The sequence below is a fragment of the Rattus norvegicus genome, chromosome 3, assembly GCF_036323735.1.
Source record: "Rattus norvegicus strain BN/NHsdMcwi chromosome 3, GRCr8, whole genome shotgun sequence".
NCBI lineage: Eukaryota > Metazoa > Chordata > Mammalia > Rodentia > Muridae > Rattus > Rattus norvegicus.
Window position 1 is genome coordinate 154,204,502 of NC_086021.1, and position 18,815 is coordinate 154,223,316.

General features: G+C 41.3%; 1 protein-coding gene across 13 annotated transcripts in view; it reads right to left on the reverse strand.

The window, feature by feature from the left end:
• Positions 1 to 18,815, reverse strand: part of Ralgapa2 (Ral GTPase activating protein catalytic subunit alpha 2) — a 280,066-nt gene that overhangs the window by 92,497 nt on the left and 168,754 nt on the right. For 8 of the 13 annotated variants that reach the window (XM_063283347.1, XM_017592238.3, XM_063283348.1 and 5 more), the window contains 6 exons: positions 17,479 to 17,589; positions 16,098 to 16,166; positions 15,708 to 15,845; positions 14,472 to 14,655; positions 4,703 to 5,474; positions 3,152 to 3,223 (listed from right to left, as the gene is read on the reverse strand). In XM_063283347.1, the coding sequence (XP_063139417.1) occupies positions 3,152 to 3,223; positions 4,703 to 5,474; positions 14,472 to 14,655; positions 15,708 to 15,845; positions 16,098 to 16,166; positions 17,479 to 17,589 (1,346 nt within the window). Of the gene's footprint in view, positions 1 to 3,151; positions 3,224 to 4,702; positions 5,475 to 14,471; positions 14,656 to 15,707; positions 15,846 to 16,097; positions 16,167 to 17,478; positions 17,590 to 18,815 lie in introns of those variants that run through there. The other 5 variants (XR_005502529.2, XR_005502528.2, XM_039106624.2 and 2 more) reach the window with 3 other exon arrangements.

The window sequence follows — 18,815 nt, forward strand, 5'->3', positions numbered from 1 at the left end:
CATGTGTGTGGTTCTAAGAATCCTGTAACTAAAGTGCATTAACATTCAACAAATTGGCTACAATTACAAGATACCAGTGCATTCGCTTAACACTGGAGAAGCAGGGAATAATTCAGCATATGCTAGAAAAGCTGGGTTTGGGGTTCAAATGATTGTTTAACATCCAAGGACCAGAGGGAGTAAAGCAAGTGCCCAAGTCCTTCAGAAATCCCTATGGAATTTCCGGAGGGCTCAGTCTCTGTCCTGGAGAGAGAAAGGGGAGGTAGACTGAACAGAGGAATGGCAGTACCAGGGTCTAAAACAGTTCTTGAATGTTTTTCAAATTCAAATTAAGCTTTACTTGAATCAAGAAATGAAAACATTTAAAATATCAACAAAGTTGCAGGATCTGCCCTGAGTATGGTTTCTTTCAATTACAACAACAATTGAATCATTTAAATCTGTATATTTTTTCTTTTATTTCTTGATACTAAAATCCTTATCACTCTCCAGAACACTAGAGTTACTAGGAGGAAAGGCCCTCATACCACCTTCTGTAGATGGAATCAGGCTGACAACAGTCAGTCTTGAACATTCCCAACATCCAGAAAACATACAAGACAGTACATGCTTCGACATGTGTGTGGTTCTAAGAAGCTATGAATGATGAGAAAGATATATGGGAAGGTAGGAAAAAAATCTAAAGGATTTTGATTCGCACAAAATGGTCAATATGAATTAATGTATCTTAAATCTGCATGCTTTTGAAAGAGTAAAAGGACATATAGCTATAAGGAAGCCTAATGTGTTTTCATCTGCTGAGTCCTTAGTGAGAAACCAGAAGGTAGACAGACTCCCTGGTAGAAAGACAGACATAGACTCTCTGGTAGGCAGACAGACAGGGAGTCAGAGAATAAAGATGGTGAATTTCCAAGACAGTCAGCTTCTTCCTCAGCCTCCCGACTTGAGAGAAAAGCCTGACAGCTGTCCCTGTCAGCAGTCCCACTACTGCTGGGCTGGCTCAACAAGTCCCAGGCTGGATCAGGACCTGCCACACAACAGCTATGAACCAATCAGTCGTTCTGTCTTCAAACTGACTAACCCTAAAGTAGGGGAGGGAAATTCTTCAGAGGCTTGAAACCCCCAGCTCTGGAGAAGGTACTAGATTTTTGACTTCCAAGTCCTTCTCTGCTCTGCAGAGAGCATTTTTCTCTGTGTGTCTGCTATGTGCATGGTTCCTCACCCCCAATAAAAATCTTTCTACATCTGTTGATTCTGTCTGAGGTGCTTGATGTTTCTCTGCTACTGCCTGTTGCAGTTCAGACTTCCTAGTCCTTTAATTCTTCGACAGAAAAACAAAAAAAACACATCCAATCAAGGCCCCTAGATTGCATCATTGATGCTGTGACAGAAAGATATCTCTATTAAATCCTCTTAAAGGTGTGTGTGTGTATGGGGTTGGGGATTTAGCTCAGTGGTAGAGCGCTTGCCTAGCAAGCGCAAGGCCCTGGGTTCAGTCCCCAGCTCCGAAAAAAAGAAAAGAAAAAAAAAAAGGTGTGTGTGTGTGTGTGTGTGTGTGTGTGTGTGTGTGTGTGTGTGTGTGTATGCACTCATGTGTGTGCGCTATTTTAATACCAGGTAGTTTCACTATTTGATTAGTTGTTGCTGTCATACATAGGTTCAAGAATTAAAACCATCAACAAAATATCATAGTTATAAACCTGATATGCAGATAATAGTGACTTAAGGCAAGCATTTACTTAAGAATAAACAATGAAACCACAAGAAAGCCATCTGAACACAAACGATAATGAAACACTTGCTTAGAAAACAGTGAGGCACTGATAGACAAATGCACAGGCCAATGGAGGAGAACTCAAAACAAACCTAGTTGCAACCACTGATGTTTTGGCAGTGATGCCAAACTTACAGAAGACAGAAAAACAATCCATTTAATATGGATCCCTATTTCTCACCCTATTTAAAGGTGAACTAAAGACATACATTTTACAGTTGGGCATGGTGACACATAACTTTAATCCCAGCACTTGGAAAGGCAGCTGGATATCTGAGCTTGAGGCCAGCCTGGTCTACAGATTGAGTTCCAGGATAGCCAGGGCTACACAGAGAAACCCTGTCTCAAACTAAAAACAAACAAAACAATCTATATTTTAGCTTGAAGCTGCCAGAGTAAAACAGGGAAATTACTTCAAGACAAAAGAGTAGACAGCAATTTCCTAAGAGCAGACGAAATAATTCCAAGAACTAGCCATGATATTATTTAAAATTAAAATTAGCTTCTGCACAGCAAGAGAAAAAAAAGTCACCATAGAATGAGGAAAATAAAAATCTATGACAACAAATGTTAGACAGGGCCTGATATGCAGGGCACGAAAAGAACTGCAAAGGTGAACACCAAACCCCAAATCATCAAATAGTTTAGGGAACAGAATAGTTCTTCAAAGAAGAAATGCAAGTGGCCTACAAATAATTTTAAGTGTCCAATATCTTTAGCCACCAGAGAAATGCCAACTAAATTGGCCTAAGATTCTGTCTTATCTCAGAGTGGCTATCATCGAATAAAAGCAGCGTAGGACATGGGAGTTAGGAGTGCTTTACTCATTGCCAGTGGGAATATACGGTGCAACCACCATAAAAATCACTCCCAAGTCCATAGCCCTCAACACACAAACATACGAACAACACTAAAGACTCAAAGGCTTATGCATGCATGTGTATGTACGCACACATCTTTAGAGAACTTAATAACAGTATCTTTTTATGCATATATACAATGGTGTGTATACTATTAATAAAAAGAGGCCATGAAGTTAAAACATAACAAAACGTGGGAATTTTTTCTTTAACTTTTAGATTAAAGAAAGCCTGTGATCCCAGCTACTTGGGGGTTAAGGCAGGAGAATTACATGTTTAAGGCCTACCTGGGCTACAGAGTATGCTGAAGGTCAGTCTGGGCAACTTAAGAGTCCCGGTCTCAACAAAACAGAATGGAAGAAAACAAAACAAAACACTAAAGGTTCAGTCAAGGTCAGTGTCAACAGATTCTGGGCAACTGAAAGACTCTAGGTTTCTCTGTGTGTACCTTTTTTCCTGAAACTGTATTTGATACCATGTGTTTACAAAGTTAGACAAGAAAAGGTATTTCACGTACCACTGACGAGAGTCCAGATTCTTTAGCTCTCTCAATAATTTTGAATTTTTCTTCAACAAATGAAAATTCTTTCTGCATGGAAACAAAGTATGCAAGAAGAAATCATGTGACCACAGACCAGCTTTGCTATTTTCTAATCCAATACCAAACATAGCCATTGTGGTGGTTTGAAAAGGAATGCTCCCATAGGCTTATATATTTGGATTCTTGGTCATTAGGGACTGGTACTAATTGGAGCTGTAGCCTTGTTGGGGTTGGTGTGGCCTTGTTGGATAACGTGTGTCGCTGGGGGTAGGCTTTGGGGTTTTTGAAGCTTGTGTCTCTTTCTGCTGCATGAGAATCCAGATGTAGAATTCTCAGCTACCTCTCTAGCTCCATGTCTGACTATATGTTGCCATGTTTCCCACCATGATTACAACAGACTAAACCTTGAACTGTAAGTGAGCCCCAACTACATATTTTCCTTTGTAAGAGTTTCCACAGTCATGATGTCTCTTCATAGTACAGTAACGCTAAGATAGCCATCATCTATCTGCAATCTCCTTCGCTGAAGAGCTGTGGTAGATCTTGTAGAAGTTTGAATGAGATGTCCCCCATATTCTTGGACATTTGAATCTTCTCCCCACTTGGTGGTCCTGTTTGAGTAAATTTAGGAAATGTGACCTGATTGGAGAGAGTTTGTCACTGGGGATAGGCTTTGAGGTTTCAGAAGCCATGTGCCACTTCCAGTGCATTCTCTTTGCTTCCTGTTACCAGTTGGAGATAGGAGTTCTCAGCTGTGGTCCAGCTGTCATTTCTGTCACCTGCCATTATGAATCCTAAACATCTGGAACCATATGTCCAAAATAAACTCATTTGTCTAATAGTTGCCTTTTCATAGTATTCTATCATAGCAAAAGAAAAGTTACTAATTCAGAAGTTTTCAAAACAGCCCAATTTTCCTTGAGTATACAGAGATAAAATGACCCCCTCCTCCCTGGCATCTAGTGACAGTGGAAAGCTCTTTAGTCAGTGAGTATGTTCCTTGTGTGCAAGTGCTCGATACCGGCTCTGTGAATTCCTTCCCACTCTCTCTTTAAAGCTCTTTAAAGCTCACCATCAGGTCCTGGTCAATCCTATCCTCTTCCCTGAGGTGTCCTCCAATGTACACACTACCCACTGGACAGATAAAACTGCTCTTCTTGGCCCCCTGTGCCTTTGTCTGAGGCGCATCAAGTTCGCATCCCTCATCAATCCTGTGGCTAGACAGTGGTTTACTTACCTTTGCAGTCCGCTTGTATCTTGTATGAAAACAGAAATAGTATGGCCAGGGAGGCAAGAAGAAGAAAGGACAGTTCATATGCTTTCAAAGGTCTGACAGGTGTTTGTAACCCAAGCTGTGCACTAGTAACACACACTTAGTTTTCTCTACCTTTAATCCAGTAGCTAAAAATAACCTGTAAGTATTGAAATCCAGAAAAACCTCTATTTCTTTTACTTCAAGTTAATAATAATAATAAAAAGAATATCCCTCATATAAAAATAATGATAAAACATTCAGAGCTCAGTTACCTTCTGTCCCAGGAATTCATTCCCAAGTCATCAAGCAACAGCCTGCAGAAATAGAAGGGTCCCCGGGGCTCCACTGGCGAGGGCTGCCCTTGGCTCGTGACCTTTACTGCAGAATTAGAGTGACACCTCTGCACATACTCATCCTCCTGTGTGCTCTGGCGCAGGATGACCTCGATGATTTCCTTTTCTTGGTCACAGTTCATTGCACTCGGGGTTGGGGAAGGCTCATTTAGATTTAGTTGTGATGGTAAAAGGCATTCAGGGCTTGTATGGCCAATGTTTTCAAGTAATTTGTCAAGCACATCATCTCCCTCCTCACCGTGAAACAAATTGCTCTGTGGTCCACATGTGTGATGGTGCCAGCCAGAAATCTGAAATGAGGGATTCCTTCCACTGGGAGCCAGGCGGCCTTCCAGAGGTCCATATAAAACCTTGCCATCCCAAGAGTACTTCCCTGAGATATCCCTCACAATGACTCTCACGTCTGAGAGGGAACCCCCTGAAGTTCCTCCAGCTGGTCCTTCTGCTGGTGTTTGAAGGTAGGAGATGAGGGTGCTATCATTAAAGACGAAGAGCTGCAGGTTTGGGCTCCTGAACACCTCTGAGGACAGCTCAGTTCCTTCCACATGGGCATTGTCATGGTTCTCACTAACCAGGCTGTGCAGCACGGCAGGACCCCCACTCAGTGGATAATGGCCAAGGTGGTTCACTAGGTGGGCCATCACCATGCGTGCAGTGAGGGGGATCAGTTCCACACTTCTTCTCTTCTTCTCTGTAAACAGAAAGAAAAAGCCATGAGGGGACCACGAAATTTCAGTCATTAGTTTGAAAGTTTGATAGTTATTTTTGTTTTGTTTTATGAGACAAGGTGTCACTGTGTACCACTGGCTGGCCTGGAACTCACTATGCAGATTAGGTTGGCCTGGAATGCACAGAGATCCATCTGTCCCTGCCTCTGTCAGGGCTAAAGGTGTGTGCCATCATACCCAGCTGAATGTTTTTAACTGTGGGATTGATTTTTTAAAATCTCTTTTCTTTTTGACCCTAATTCTATTTGAATATAAAAACATAGTTAAAACAGACTGCAGACTGGTAAAGGACCAACTTACATGAAGACGTCATTCTGAAAGGGACTTTAAAAGTCTATAGACATAAGCCAAAGGGAAGCATTTCCAGGTTAGACAGATAAAAATTCAGGGGCTCAGATTTGAGTAAAACACCGAGTTGGAGGGGAAGTGGAGATCAGAAAGTGGGCCAGAGATCCTACTCTGTTGGTTGCAAGTAAACCTCATAAGGATATTAATAAACCTTGATGTTATTTTAAAAGATTGCAAACAATATATTTAACAATCATTGTGACAGTTTATGTTTTGTTATTGGAACAAATAAAATATTTAAGAAAATTCATGATGAATTTTAATAAACCATGGAGACACTTAGAAGAACTTAACTGAATTTATATTTCATGATTTAGTAATCGGGAGCAACAGATTTAAAAATTTTAGCTTAAATGTATACAAAGACTTTGACAACATTATGAGTCCCAGGGCTTTATAAAATGAGGTGAAATGGACACTAAAACTAGAAATTGAAATAATACTTCAAGAGACCAGATAAACAGTTCTCTGCACCCAAATCCTGTGGGAGGGAGAGCTAAACCTTCAGAGAGGCACACGCCTGGGAAACCAGAAGAGACTGCACTCTGCACACACATCTCCGACGCCAGAGGAAAACACCAAAAGCCATCTGGAACCCTGGTGCACGGAAGCTCCCGGAAAGGGCGGCGCAGATCTTCCCGGTTGCTGCCGCCGCAGAGAGCTCGTGGGCAGCACCCTGCGAGCGAATTTGAGCCTCGGGACCACAGGTAAGACCAACTTTTCTGCTGCAAGACACCTGCCTGGTGAACTCAAGACACAGGCCCACAGGAACAGCTGAAGACCTGTAGAGAGGAAAAACTACACGCCCGAAAGCAGAACACTCTGTCCCCATAACTGGCTGAAAGAAAACAGGAAAACAGGTCTACAGCACTCCTGACACACAGGCTTATAGGACAGTCTAGCCACTGTCAGAAATAGCAGAACAAAGTAACACTAGAGATAATCTGATGGCGAGAGGCAAGCGCAGGAACCCAAGCAACAGAAACCAAGACTACATGGCATCATCGGAGCCCAACTCTCCCACCAAAACAAATATGGAATATCCAAACACACCAGAAAAGCAAGATCTAGTTTCAAAATCATATTTGATCATGATGCTGGAGGACTTCAAGAAAGACGTGAAGAACTCCCTTAGAGAAACACAGGAAAACATTAATAAACAAGTAGAAGCCTACAGAGAGGAATCGCAAAAATCCCTGAAAGAATTCCAGGAAAACACAATCAAACAGTTGAAGGAATTAAAAATGGAAATAGAAGCAATCAAGAAAGAACACATGGAAACAACCCTGGATGTAGAAAACCAAAAGAAGAGACAAGGAGCTATAGATATGAGCTTCACCAACAGAATACAAGAGATGGAAGAGAGAATCTCAGGAGCAGAAGATTCCATAGAAATCACTGACTCAACTGTCAAAGATAATGTAAAGCGGAAAAAGCTACTGGTCCAAAACATACAGGAAATCCAGGACTCAATGAGAAGATCAAACCTAAGGATAATAGGTATAGAAGAGAGTGAAGACTCCCAGCTCAAAGGACCAGTAAATAACTTCAACAAAATCATAGAAGAAAACTTCTCTAACCTAAAAAAAGAGATACCCATAGGCATACAAGAAGCCTACAGAACTCCAAATAGATTAGACCAGAAAAGAATCACCTCCCGTCACATAATAGTCAAAACACCAAACGCACAAAATAAAGAAAGAATATTAAAAGCAGTAAGGGAAAAAGGTCAAGTAACATATAAAGGCAGACCTATCAGAATCACACCAGACTTTTCGCCAGAAACTATGAAGGCCAGAAGATGCTGGACTGATGTCATACAGACCCTAAGAGAACACAAATGCCAGCCCAGGTTACTGTATCCTGCAAAACTCTCAATTAACATAGATGGAGAAACCAAGATATTCCATGACAAAACCAAATTTACACAATATCTTTCTACAAATCCAGCACTACAAAGGATAATAAATGGCAAAGCCCAACATAAGGAGGCAAGCTATACCCTAGAAGAAGCAAGAAACTAATCGTCTTGGCAACAAAACAAAGAGAATGAAAGCACACAAACATAACCTCACTTCCAAATATGAATATAACAGGAAGCAATAATCACTATTCCTTAATATCTCTCAACATCAATGGCCTCAACTCCCCAATAAAAAGACATAGATTAACAAACTGGATACGCAATGAGGACCCTAAATTCTGCTGCCTACAGGAAACACACCTCAGAGACAAAGACAGACACTACCTCAGAGTGAAAGGCTGGAAAACAACTTTCCAAGCAAATGGTTGGAAGAAGCAAGCTGGAGTAGCCATTCTAATATCAAATAAAATCAATTTTCAACTAAAAGTCATCAAAAGAGATAAGGAAGGACACTTCATATTCATCAAAGGAAAAATCCACCAAGATGAACTCTCAATCCTAAATATCTATGCCCCAAATACAAGGGCACCTACATACGTAAAAGAAACCTTACTAAAGCTCAAAACACACATTGCACCTCACACAATAAGAGTGGGAGATTTCAACACCCCACTCTCATCAATGGACAGATCATGGAAACAGAAATTAAACAGAGACGTAGACAGACTAAGAGAAGTCATGAGCCAAATGGACTTAACGGATATTTATAGAACATTCTATCCCAAAGCAAAAGGATATACTTTCTTCTCAGCTCCTCATGGTACTTTCTCCAAAACTGACCATATAATTGGTCAAAAAAAAAACGGGCCTCAACAGGTACAGAAAGATAGAAATAATCCCATGCGTGCTATCGGACCACCACGGCCTAAAACTGGTCTTCAATAACAATAAGGGAAGAATGCCCACATATACGTGGAAATTGAACAATGCTCTACTCAATGATAACCTGGTCAAGGAAGAAATAAAGAAAGAAATTAAAAACTTTTTAGAATTTAATGAAAATGAAGGTACAACATACCCAAACTTATGGGACACAATGAAAGCTGTGCTAAGAGGAAAACTCATAGCGCTGAGTGCCTGCAGAAAGAAACAGGAAAGAGCATATGTCAGCAGCTTGACAGCACACCTAAAAGCTCTAGAACAAAAAGAAGCAAATACACCCAAGAGGAGTAGAAGGCAGGAAATAATCAAACTCCGAGCTGAAATCAACCAAGTAGAAACAAAAAGGACCATAGAAAGAATCAACAGAAGCAAAAGTTGGTTCTTTGAGAAAATCAACAAGATAGATAAACCCTTAGCCAGACTAACGAGAGGACACAGAGAGTGTGTCCAAATTAACAAAACCAGAAATGAAAAGGGAGACATAACTACAGATTCAGAGGAAATTCAAAAAATCATCAGATCTTACTATAAAAGCCTATATTCAACAAAACTTGAAAATCTACAGGAAATGGACAATTTCCTAGACAGATACCAGGTACCGAAGTTAAATCAGGAACAGATAAACCAGTTAAAGAACCCAATAACTCCTAAGGAAATAGAAGCAGTCATTAAAGGTCTCCCAACCGAAAAGAGCCCAGGTCCAGGCGGGTTTAGTGCAGAATTCTATCAGACCTTCATAGAAGACCTCGTACCAATATTATCCAAATTATTCCACAAAATTGAAACAGATGGAGCCCTACCGAATTCCTTCTATGAAGCCACAATTACTCTTATACCTAAAGCACACAAAGACCCAACAGAGAAAGAGAACTTCAGACCAATTTCCCTTATGAATATCGACGCAAAAATACTCAACAAAATTCTGGCAAACCGAATCCAAGAGCACATCAAAACAATCATCCACCATGATCAAGTAGGCTTCATCCCAGGCATGCAGGGATGGTTTAATATATGGAAAACCATCAACGTGATCCATTATATAAACAAACTGAAAGAACAAAACCACATGATCATTTCATTAGTTGCTGAGAAAGCATTTGACAAAATTCAACACCCCTTCATGATAAAAGTCCTGGAAAGAATAGGAATTCAAGGCCCATACCTGAACATAGTAAAAGCCATATACAGCAAACCAGTTGCTAACATTAAACTAAATGGAGAGAAACTTGAAGCAATCCCACTAAAATCAGGGACTAGACAAGGCTGCCCACTCTCTCCCTACTTATTCAATATAGTTCTTGACGTTCTAGCCAGAGCAATCAGACAACAAAAGGAGGTCAAGGGGATACAGATCGGAAAAGAAGAAGTCAAAATATCACTATTTGCAGATGATATGATAGTTTATTTAAGTGATCCCAAAAGTTCCACCAGAGAACTACTAAAGCTGATAAACAACTTCAGCAAAGTGGCTGGGTATAAAATTAACTCAAATAAATCAGTTGCCTTCCTCTATACAAAAGAGAAACAAGCCGAGAAAGAAATTAGGGAAACGACACCCTTCATAATAGACCCAAATAATATAAAGTACCTCGGTGTGACTTTAACCAAGCAAGTAAAAGATCCGTACAATAAGAACTTCAAGACACTGAAGAAAGAAATTGAAGAAGACCTCAGAAGATGGAAAGATCTCCCATGCTCATGGATTGGCAGGATTAATATAGGAAAAATGGCCATTTTACCAAAAGCGATCTACAGATTCAATGCAATCCCCATCAAAATATCAATCCAATTCTTCAAAGAGTTAGATAGAACAATTTGCAAATTCATCTGGAATAACAAAAAACCCAGGATAGCTAAAACTATCCTCAACAATAAAAGGACTTCAGGGGGAATCACTATCCCTGAACTCAAGCAGTATTACAGAGCAATAGTGATAAAAACTGCCTGGTATTGGTACAGAGACAGACAGATAGACCAATGGAATAGAATTGAAGACCCAAAAATGAACCCACACACCTATGGTCACTTGATTTTTGACAAAGGAGCCAAAACCATCCAATGGAAAAAAGATAGCATTTTCAGCAAATGGTGCTGGTTCAACTGGAGGTCAACATGTAGAAGAATGCAGATCGATCCATGCTTATGACCCTGTACAAAGCTTAAGTCCAAGTGGATCAAGGACCTCCACATCAAACCAGACACACTCAAACTAATAGAAGAAAAACTAGGGAAGCATCTGGAACACATGGGCACTGGAAAAAATTTCCTGAACAAAACACCAATGGCTTATGCTCTAAGATCAAGAATCGACAAATGGGATCTCATAAAACTGCAAAGCTTCTGTAAGGCAAAGGACACTGTGGTTAGGACAAAACGGCAACCAACAGATTGGGAAAAGATCTTTACCAATCCTACAACAGATAGAGGCCTTATATCCAAAATATACAAAGAACTCAAGAAGTTAGACTGCAGGGAGACAAATAACCCTATTAAAAAATGGGGTTCAGAGCTAAACAAAGAATTCACAGCTGAGGAATGCCGAATGGCTGAGAAACACCTAAAGAAATGTTCAACATCTTTAGTCATAAGGGAAATGCAAATCAAAACAACCCTGAGATTTCACCTCACACCAGTGAGAATGGCTAAGATCAAAAACTCAGGTGATGGCAGATGCTGGCGAGGATGCAGAGAAAGAGGAACATTCCTCCACTGTTGGTGGGATTGCAGACTGGTACAACCATTCTGGAAATCAGTCTGGAGGTTCCTCAGAAAATTGGACATTGAACTGCCTGAGGATCCAGCTATACCTCTCTTGGGCATATACCCACAAGATGCCCCAACATATAAAAAAGACATGTGCTCCACCATGTTCATCGCAGCCTTACTTATTATAGCCAGAAGCTGGAAAGAACCCAGATGCCCTTCAACAGAGGAATGGATACAGAAAATGTGGTACATCTACACAATGGAATATTACTCAGCTATCAAAAACAACGAGTTTATGAAATTCGTAGGCAAATGGTTGGAACTGGAAAATATCATCCTGAGTGAGCTAACCCAATCACAGAAAGACATACATGGTATGCACTCATTGATAAGTGGCTATTAGCCCAAATGCTTGAATTACCCTAGATGCCTAGAACAAATGAAACTCAAGACGGATGATCAAAATGTGAATGCTTCACTCCTTCTTTAAAAGGGGAACAAGAATACCCTTGGCAGGGAAGAGAGAGGCAAAGATTAAAACAGAGACTGAAGGAACACCCATTCAGAGACTGCCCCACATGTGGCCCATACATATACAGCAACCCAATTAGACAAGATGGATGAAGCAAAGAAGTGCAGACCGACAGGAGCCGGATGTAGATCGCTCCTGAGAGACACAGCCAGAATACAGCAAATACAGAGGCGAATGCCAGCAGCAAACCACTGAACTGAGAATAGGACCCCCGTTGAAGAAATCAGAGAAAGAACTGGAAGAGCTGGAAGGGGCTCGAGACCCCATATGTACAACAATGCCAAGCAACCAGAGCTTCCAGGGACTAAGCCACTACCTAAAGACTATACATGGACTGACCCTGGACTCTGACCTCATAGATAACAATGAATATCCTAGTAAGAGCACCAGTGGAAGGGGAAGCCCTGGGTCCTGCTAAGACTGAACCCCCAGTGAACCAGACTGTTGGGGGGAGGGCGGCAATGGGGGGAGGGTTGAAGGGGAACACCCATAGGGAATGGGAGGGGGGAGGGGATGTTTGCCCGGAAACCGGGAAAGGGAATAACACTCGAAATGTATATAAGAAATACTCAAGTTAATAAAAAAAAAAAAAAGAAATAAATAATACTTCAAGCTGAGAGTAGTTGAGGAAACTTCAATTGGCAAAATTTCTAAAAGTCAGTTTAATAAGTGAAAATAAAACTTTAAAACTGTTATGAGAAAAGGGCTACATATTAAATTAATGTTTATAATTTGACCTGAGAGTTTTAGGAAGTAATAGCTTTTCAACTCACACTATGAAAAATCAAATATTAATTAGCACATAAATCAGTGTAAATATATGACTTTATGCTAAATACTTCTAGTTTTAGACATTATCCAACTGGCTTACTTATAACATGTTTTATGCTACATAAAAATCCTGGAAAGAAGCAAAACCTCTGAAACTTGGGAAATTCTGAGTAATAAGTGAGGAGAACAAGATCATCTTGAATTTTCTCAGATTTTTTTATCAATTTTTTTCAATGTACATGAAATCTATATCCAGTGATAGAAAATAAAATGTCATACAAGAAGATTCTTTAAAAACAAAAACAAGAGGTCGGTTACATCTATTCTAAATTTAAACTTTTCCCAACAATCTAAGCAAAATATATAAAATTTCTATACAACTAAGAAAGATAATGCTGCACTGGAGAAATGTTACCACCAAGAAACCCACAGAAAAGGAGCCAGGAGTTCACAGCTCAGAATGGGAAACATGCTGTCCGTCGTCATGACAGCAAGGTAGGCACAAAACTAATGACAAAGGTACAAACTGACAAAGGGCCAGGGCAGAAAATATCAAAGGGTAAAAGTAACTTCCCTCTACCTTTTTTTTTTTTCTTTCTTTTTTTCAGAGCTGGGGACCGAACCCAGGGCCTTGTGTTTGCTAGGCAAGCGCTCTACCACTGAGCTAAATCCCCACCCCCCCTCTACTTTTGCTTATAGAGGTTGTGCCTTGGTTTCTGTTTTGTGAATGTTTGAATTCTACAATGGGAAAATGACCCGGAGCCCTTTGAATCAAGCTGTTAACCAAGCCATGACGACAATTCTAATATAATCCCAAATGGGCCTGGTACTGAAACATCTGTAAGCCACTGACCTCCTCCTGCACATTTCAGCTGAGTCTGCTTCCAACGCTCCCTGGGAACCAGAGATGATCTGCATGCTACCAGTGACAAAGCTAGCTGAGGGTTTCACAAACGACTGAACAAGAAAACATTCCAAGTACAGTTTCCTCTCTAGACTCCTAGAGGAAATGCAAAGCTAGAATGTCTGCCTATCCTTTGCCTCTCACTTCCTGAAACTCCTTCCCTTCCCTCTGTTCTAAGTAGTTAGTTATTAACAATGCACAATCTGGACACATGTGCTCACAGATGGCTTGACTGTGTATCTTGCTTGTAACCTTATTTAAAAGTAGTGATTATGTTGGGAACAGGTAATGGCCTAATAAGTAAGTCATTAAAACAGGGGTGAACCTACTTTAGGGCACAGTGTACATCCTGCACTCTCACCTGGTCACGGCCTGTTAAGACTCTTTCCTCTCTACAAGAGGCACAGGAGAGAGGTCTGTCTCAGGGTTGGGTTGCTAATCAACTTTCTGCATGAGGAGTTCCTCGCCTCATAGGAGTTACTCTATGAGCTCCTTCAAACCTACTCACCCTGCTGAGTCCAGTTTCAGTTCTTCTCTATGGGAAGTCCTGAAGAGGCTACCAGCCCAACAATGTCCTATCTGCCCCACTAGCTGGAAAGCTTCTTAGGGATAGAAAATGAGCCTTTTAGTGCATTCCATGGGTATGAAACAAACAGGTTTTCAGTAACATAAAACCATGTGCAAAATTTAAGAGGGGAAAAAAAGGGAAGAAAAAAACAGAAAAAAAAAAAAAAAAGGAAGAACCAGAAAAGGCAGTTTGCTATAAGAGACCCTGTAAACTGGGACTTCAACTTCAACAATGGATTCAAAACAAACCCAAAACACAAGCACGGACAAGACTACAATCTAACCTTTTCCTGCACATAAGATTGTATATCTGTAGTCATACCCACCCTCTTCCACAGTCAGCAGGTTCCCCAGGTCTGCTGATGAATGGTACTGGACAGGCTCGGAGTTCCTCACGTTTGCCAGAGGTAGGAAGGGGTCATAATCCGTGGATGACAGGTCAGCCAAGGTCAAAGTATAGTGACTTTGCTGGGTGTATGTGCTTGAGCCACAGACACAGCAGTGCAGAACCTGAGGAGGACAGATAGGAACGGCACTCTGTATGCCAGTATTTCCTGAGATCGACAAACTGTCCGGCTCCCCAGTGCTAGGGAGAGAGGGCTCCTTCCTAGGACCATGTCCAAATTATGGGTTTCCTTCTATTCTTAAATAATTTTTTGCTACTAGCAAGTCAGAAACAATACCTATATCCTCAGGGCAAACCAAAACACAAGTGAAAGGTGCCTATTTCTGTCTGTATACACCTCAGGTTTTCATCCTCCAAAGGCTGCAAGGTAGAAGGTGCCAGTCCAGGAGAAGCAAGGAAGGCTATGGGAAAGCCCTCATGGTAGAGGGCAGGGTGACCACAACCTGTGTTTAAATCAGTACAACACATGAGCCCATGAATTATAAGGAATAATTTAATACAACTTTGAAAGTAAATTGAATACAGATTTTAAAGTCTCTTACTACTCACAAAGTGAGACTTCTTAACTCATATCCTAAGGACTTTTTTCCTTTGTGTTCTTTTACTTTTGTTTTGGTTCTGGTTTTGAGGCAGGGTTTATGATATAGCCTAGGCTGCCCTGGACTCAAGGCAGTCCTTTGCCCCCACGTTCCCAAGCACTGGGATTACAAACGAACACTACACACTGCCTCTCGAGGTTTATTTAAGGCAAAGAGATTACTAAAGGCATTATGGGTTTTTTCATACTCCGATGAACAGATCTGTGTGAAGCTGATGCTGCAGACCGTATATTCTAGGAGGTATAAAATAAACAGTCCACTTAGAAACAAAGTAGACACAGAAAACGCGTCATGAAGATTAGGGGTGTTCTGACCCAACGGTAGTTGTTTAAACATGACAGTCATGTGAAGTGCATGCCTCTTCACCTTGGCAAGCACTGATTTTCTACAACCGTATCTGTTCTGCTTACTCATTAATTATTCACTTCTTTCCAAATGCATTACTTTCCATAGCTCATTTTCAGAAGGTACAAATACATATATGTAGGAAATGTACAACATTTCAGTATTTTAATCTGTAGGTCTATAGTCTGTGCCCAAGGCTTAGAGGGACTCACCCTGTAGATATAATCCAGCAAGGGAGCCCGGGATGGGTGCAATTCCTCTATGACTGCCGTAGACACAGGGTGGAGGAGGGCACTCACAGGCAGTGCCATGCACCAGTCCAAGAGACAAAGGAGCAAGGACACAATAAACTGGAAGAAGAAACATATTCAGAGCTTACATTATGGGCTTTAGGACCCACTGCATGCGAAAATAAACAGAATTGTCCCTGTGTATACTCAATATTTAATGGACACACAAGTACAGGGTAAGTTAGTAAGCACAATGGTTTCATAGGAAAGAATGTTAAAGCCAACATATAAGGATGCTATAAATGACACCATCATTTGTAATAGTTGTTCCCATCCTGTCTTATACTGAAAGCTACCAAACCTGTCACTTACCTTTTTATCTGTTTCCACTGAAGAGTACTCTGCACTTGGTAAAAGGAAAGCAATTGTGGCCACAAGGATCTGCATGAAAGATAAAACACAGTCAAGCAATTTATTATAGTTTTTATATACAGTTGTTATAGTTATATTTTATATAGTTTACATAGTTACAGTTTGGAAGCCATATGCTAAGAATCCCTAGATAGCCTTGCAACTCCACAGCTTGATGCCTACTTGCTGGGTGGTGATATAACACTGAGGGCCAGTTATAAGAGATTTGAAAATTATAATCATGTAATGGTCTTCTTTAATGGGGGACTGAGACTGCAAGGCAAGGAGAGTTCTCTCTATAGTCACGTAGTTTCTAGTGAAACTATTAGCCCCATATTTCTAGTGAGATAAAAAAAGGTTTTAAAAATAATTGTGAAAAGGTTCCCATGTGCCATCTCATAAGGCAGCATGGAGCTCCACCTCCTGCTCAGGCCTCACAGCGTGCCGGTCATTCCTACACGTGTCCTATCTGAGTAATGACAGGGTGACGCTAAACCCAACGTCCCATTCTGCAGCAGAGTAGAAGGTCTATTTCCCTCCGGATCACTGAAGGTCAAAAACCACCTGTGACTCTTGACGAGATTCTGAGGGAACAAAGTGATGTCAACCAGTGAGGTCTGTCTAGAGGTGGGAGGAAATGAATCTGCATCACTTCTTCTCTCTTCTTGCAATCCTTCATGGGGACAAGTCAGATTTCCTCAGAGTCTCCAAGGGATGGACAAAGAGTAGGTCTTGCCTAAAGAAGTACTTATAGAAACAGCCAGGCACGAGTGTGTGAGTTAGTTGTTACTCGGCTCTGAGCGAAGACGCCTTGGCTGGAGCTGACTTCCAAGGAACTGTGGTAGAGATGAGACTTCCCGTTCTTCCTGCCACCTCCCCTCAGAGGTTAGTACTGCACTGATCTCATTACTGCCAAGTAACCATGCCGCAGCAGCAAGCATGGCCCAGGGCTTTAGTCTGGGAACAACTCCTGCTTTACACAACAGCCAGGCCCCCTCCCTGCAAGGAAGGCATTAAACCAGCTGCCTACTCCTTGTTGGCACCATCCACATTATTCTCAATGAATAAAGCCCACCCTACAAAAGGTCTCTTTGTTGTGGTTGTGTCTGCCTTTCAAACCCTCCAAGCACCAGCCTCTGGCTGGAACACTGCGGGCTTCTTTGCACAGTGTCTAGAATGGAAGCGAAGAGGGGCCAGCCAACACAGCCTGAAAACGGGGCTCACACGGCAGTTTAATAGTTGCTTCTCTAACAATTACTCGAGGATCTACAGTTAATTAGATATCAAATACATTAGTAAGAAGGAAATGCAGATGCTTCAGCAGTATAGATAAAAGACTTACTTCTGCCATTTTTCGTGGGAGAGCAGTTTCAAACATCTGAAGCTTTTCCCAGTAGGAAACCAGCAACTGAAGAACATCACAGGCTACCTGAGCCACGATCTTGTTAGGAAACTACAAAAGAAACCCAAACCCAGGTCAGCAGAGCAGCTCAGCAGATGTATAGTCTGAGGAAGAACAGAGTCGATTGCTCTGGCCAGCCCTGTATACATATCTCACATGCAAATGACGAAAACTATGTCCAACTAACATCGTTTGAACATGACCACTCCATTCCATTTTGTTGCCTGTTTGAACTCAGCCGCATTAATTTATATATTCCATAGAAAAAGGTGGTCAATATTTGCCTAGAATTTAAAGCCCAAATTTCAAACTCCGTATTCACTCATATAAATCACACTATTGACAAACTGTGGAAATTAAAAGTATATGCCAAACCTTCTGCACAGATATAACTCACTCTGTCACTGGTAAATTGTCCTTGACAGTTCTGGAAGGAAGGTGCTATCTTCACTTCACAAACAGAAAACCAGGGATTAACCAAATGACTTCCTCCCTGAGGAAATACAGTGACACGAGTGTAACATACTAAGAAATGTGTAAAAGCAGACTTTAAAGACATAACCCGGGGCTAGGGTATGTTCAGTGACTCTGGACGTGTTTCCTGAAGCTGTCTGTGGCGGCTTAAAACAGAATGGCCCTCACAGGCTTATATATGCTTCAGTCTGTAAAACTGGAAAAGCAGAGCCATCTAAGATCCTTGACATCAGACAGAGACAAAGGATTTAGAGTTTTTCCTGTTGGGTTTCGGTGTTCCATTATTTTCTCACTATGCCTTGATTCCTCCCTTTTGAATGGTAAATGTCTATTCCATGTACTTGTCTGTTGGAAGTCCCACATTTGCTTTTATAATTTATAAGGGGTTACAGTTAAGAGATTTCTTTGAGTCTCAGAAGAGAATTTGAACTTTGGACTTTTAAGCTGTATTGAGACTGTGAACGATTATAGGCACTTTTGAAGTTGAACTGAGTACGGTTTGCATTATGATATGGCCACAGCCTATGGGGGCAGAGGGTGGAGCAGAGTGGAATGTGGTCGTTGATTGAGAATGGCATTCATAAGATTCTATCTGTAAATGCCTGGTCGCCAGTTGTTGGAACTGTTTGAGAAGTAGATGTGTCCTTGTTGGAGAAGGGATGTGAAGTTTCAAAAGCTCATGACATTCCCAGCTAGATCTCTCTCCCTCTATCTACCTCATGGCTGCTGTCTCAAGATGTGAGCTCTTAGCTACTATTGCTCCAGTGCCTGCCCCCCGCCCGCCCGCCTGCCTGCCTGCCACA